The sequence below is a fragment of the Montipora capricornis genome, chromosome 2, assembly GCF_036669925.1.
Source record: "Montipora capricornis isolate CH-2021 chromosome 2, ASM3666992v2, whole genome shotgun sequence".
In the NCBI taxonomy this organism is placed as follows: Eukaryota; Metazoa; Cnidaria; class Anthozoa; order Scleractinia; family Acroporidae; genus Montipora; species Montipora capricornis.
Window position 1 is genome coordinate 66194570 of NC_090884.1, and position 3278 is coordinate 66197847.

Below are 3278 nucleotides of genomic sequence, written 5' to 3' on the forward strand. Positions count from 1 at the left end.
CTCTGGTGAAGTAGGTTGTCCGACTAATTGACATCCATGGCAGGACAGCACATAGCGTTCTGCATCTTTGTCTATCTCAGGGCCCCAAACTTTTGTTCGCAACCTTAATTTCGCGGCAACTATCCCCACGTGACCTTCGTGTGCAATAGACAGTACCCGCTGTCTTAAACTACGGGGGATAACGATGCGGGTCCCCCGCAGAACTACTTTGCCCTTGGTAGATAGTTCTCCTCTTACTGGAGAATATTGAACTGTTTCTTTGTTGTTCCAGTCACCAACACGGATGCACTGTCTGACATCGGAGAGCTCCTTATCGTGATGTGAATGCTCTTCCACCTCCCGCGTCGTCATGGCTTTTGGAGTCGCTGTCTGGGCTACGAATCGCACATACTCCTCCTCAACGTTCTCTATCCTCCTCCCTTGCTGGTGGTCCCGACAAATCAATCTGGATAAGGCATCTGCTACGTTTTCACTGCCTGGCTTGTATTTGACTGTGTAATCAAATTCTTGCATGCGCAATACCCAACGTTCAATGCGCGTTGGGGGATTTGACTTCTTGGAATACAGAACTTCCAACGGTTTGTGATCTGTTATAAGGTGAAACTTGGTTCCATACAGATAAGTATGAAAGCGCTCGCAGGCCCATACGATGGCTAGCGCCTCTCGCTCAGTTTGGCTGTATCTGCGTTCAACGTCAGTAAGGCTGCGACTAGCATACATAATCACTCTGAATTCACCTCCTTGTTTCTGGGCAAGCACAGCACCCAACCCCACCGGGCTTGCATCAGTAATAACATGTGTCACAGCTTCTTTGTCATAGTATCCTAGCTCGGGATACCTCTTCTTTCATCTTCTGAAAGGCTGCAGCTTAGGAGGGTCCCCATTTAAACTCAGCACCCTTTTTCATCAACCTTCGAAGCCGTTCTGAGAGAGTTGCGAGATCTGGAATAAATCTTCCACTGTAATTCACCAGACCGAGGAACGACCTGACTTCAGAAACAGATTCAGGCTCTCTTGCATCTACCACAGCTTTCACCTTGTCTGCCGCCACTCCTACTCCACGGCTGGAAAGCACATGGCCCATGAATGTCAATTCATTCATGGAAAACTGGCACTTCTCCAAGTTAAGGGTAAGGGCCCGTTCACGTAGGCGCGTCATCTCCTTTCGCAGTCGTTCGTCATGTTGTTCATGATGTCATCCGAGATGTTATGTACTCCCTCAATGTCTTGCAACGTCTGCTGGATGACCTGTTGATACTTTTCAGGGGCTGATGATATTCCAAACATTATTCTCTTTGTGTGTAATGAATGTTGTAATTCCAGGAGACTCTTCTGACAATTCAATTTGGTGGTACCCCCACCTTAAGTCTAACTTGCTGAACACTTTGCTGCGGTTCATGTCTTGAAGCACTTCGTCGATGGTAGGGATGGGGTACCTTTCACGCACAACTGCACAGTTCGCTTGCCTCATATCCACGCAAAGTCTCACCTCCCCGTTGGGTTTTGGAACAACCACGACAGGACTGACCCGTGAAGACGGGCTGTTAACTTTCTCAATGATATCCATGCTTTCCAGCTGATCCAATTTCTTCGCAATCTTGTCTCTGAGACTGAATGGTGGTCTTTGCAGGGGCTATACCACAGGAGTGGCATCATCTTTAACGTGCAACTTTAACTGGTACCCTTTTAGCTTCCACACACCTTGAAAACATTCTTTAAATTATTCCACAATGTCGCTGCTTATCATATTTATGGGAGTTCCTATTCGGAGAACCCCGAGCTCAGTTGCTGTCTTTCGGCCCAACAAAGGCTGTCCTTTCCCTTCAATCACTACAAATTCAGCTTCACAGACACTTTCGTACAGGACTACTGTTGTTTCAAAACAACCGATAACTTTCAGAGGCTCACAGCACCCATAAGGATACAACTTCCGATCGCATTTCTGGGATTTACATTTGATTTTCTGGGATTTCAGCTCTTCCCATGTCCTTTTATCAATTACGTTAGTGCTCGCACCAGAATCGATAAGCACTTCCACGGATACACCTCTAAGTTGAACAGTTACCATCCCACCTATGTTTCCACTGTCCACAGTGAATGCATACTCATCGTTGTCGCTGTCAGCTCCGGACGTGCTGTCGCAAATTGAGTTCACACCATACTTCCCCTGTTTTCGCACACACTGGGATGAGAAGTTTTCCTGGCTTAATATGTTTTTGGTTTGACAAACTGCGGCAAAATACCCTATTTTATGGCACTTCTGATACTCCGCGTTTCTTGCTGGGCAACATCTATCATGACTGAAATGACCTTCTCTGTCACACCGGTAACACCTGCCTTTCCCCCCACGACTCTTGTATTGGTCAGCGGTTTCCTTATGATAGACGCGATTTACTTGTTGTTCTTCGCCACACATCGCTTTCAATCGAATATCTACGTCCTCAAATGAACGAGCAATTTCTTGGAGTTTCGTTAGTGTTAAATCGGTTCCCTTTATCAACAGTTTTCGCCGTAATTCTGACGATCGGCACTTATCAATGACTTGATCACGAATCGGCTCATCAGCATTTTCCCAATTGCAGTTTTCTGCTTGCTTTCGTAATCGAGTAATAAACTGATCCACCGTTTCTCCTTCTTCTTGTCCGAGGCTTCGGAAAATGTGCCTTTCGTAGGGCTCATTTAATTGTGTGCTGAAATGGGCGTCAAGAGTTCGCAATGCTATCTGATATTCGTCAGCGCGATCATTTTCTCCTTCTGCCGCTCCTGGATCTTGCAAGGTTTCGACCAATACCTGTACTTCAAGTCAGGCACAATGTATAAGCAAACCTTTTTTTCGGTTACTGTTTGTAATTCCTTTTGCGAGGATATAATATTCGAACGCTATTTTCCATTTTTTCCAACGAGGCGCTACCGATGTAATAGCACCTTTGCAATCGAAGAGCAAAAGTCCTCCAAACTCGTAACTTGGTGTCGCCATGCCGTTCTTATACTAAGGACAATCCCGTTCTCGTCGCCAATGTTGTATTCTGTGCTTAACGATAAATCACAACCGCATTCAAGACGCATTTAAGCTCAAAACAACACTAATAACATTCTCCCGCTCTCCTAATCCATCACGTGATCGACACTACACCTGCGATGGACTGGCATCCATCCAGAGGGGAGTAGAAATACTCCTAGTCACTTGATGCTACAGAAACCGTAGATAAGCGCCGGCCTGATGGCCTGATGGGCTCGTAGCAGACTTTACCTTTACCTTACTTTTGGGAAGGACCGTT

At 46.2% G+C, this 3278-nt stretch overlaps 1 protein-coding gene across 1 annotated transcript; it reads right to left on the bottom strand.

Moving 5' to 3' along the window:
* Positions 1-1720: 1720 nt before the first annotated feature.
* Positions 1721-2977, bottom strand: LOC138037660 (uncharacterized). The gene is made up of 2 exons (XM_068883562.1): positions 2912-2977; positions 1721-2791 (listed from the first exon to the last, which is right to left on the bottom strand). The coding sequence occupies exons 1-2, from the start codon at positions 2975-2977 to the stop codon at positions 1721-1723; spliced, it is 1137 nt and encodes a 378-aa protein (XP_068739663.1).
* Between the last annotated feature and the right edge of the window lie 301 nt (positions 2978-3278).

What these genes read in the sequence shown, in the direction of transcription:
- LOC138037660 (XM_068883562.1), bottom strand. Translation starts at nt 2,977, where the DNA reads ATGGCGACACCAAGTTACGAGTTTGGAGGACTTTTGCTCTTCGATTGC. An exon ending in GCAAAGGTGCTATTACATCG is followed by an intron (nt 2,792 to 2,911) that starts GTAGCGCCTCGT and finishes CTTGAAGTACAG; the next exon opens with GTATTGGTCGAAACCTTGCA.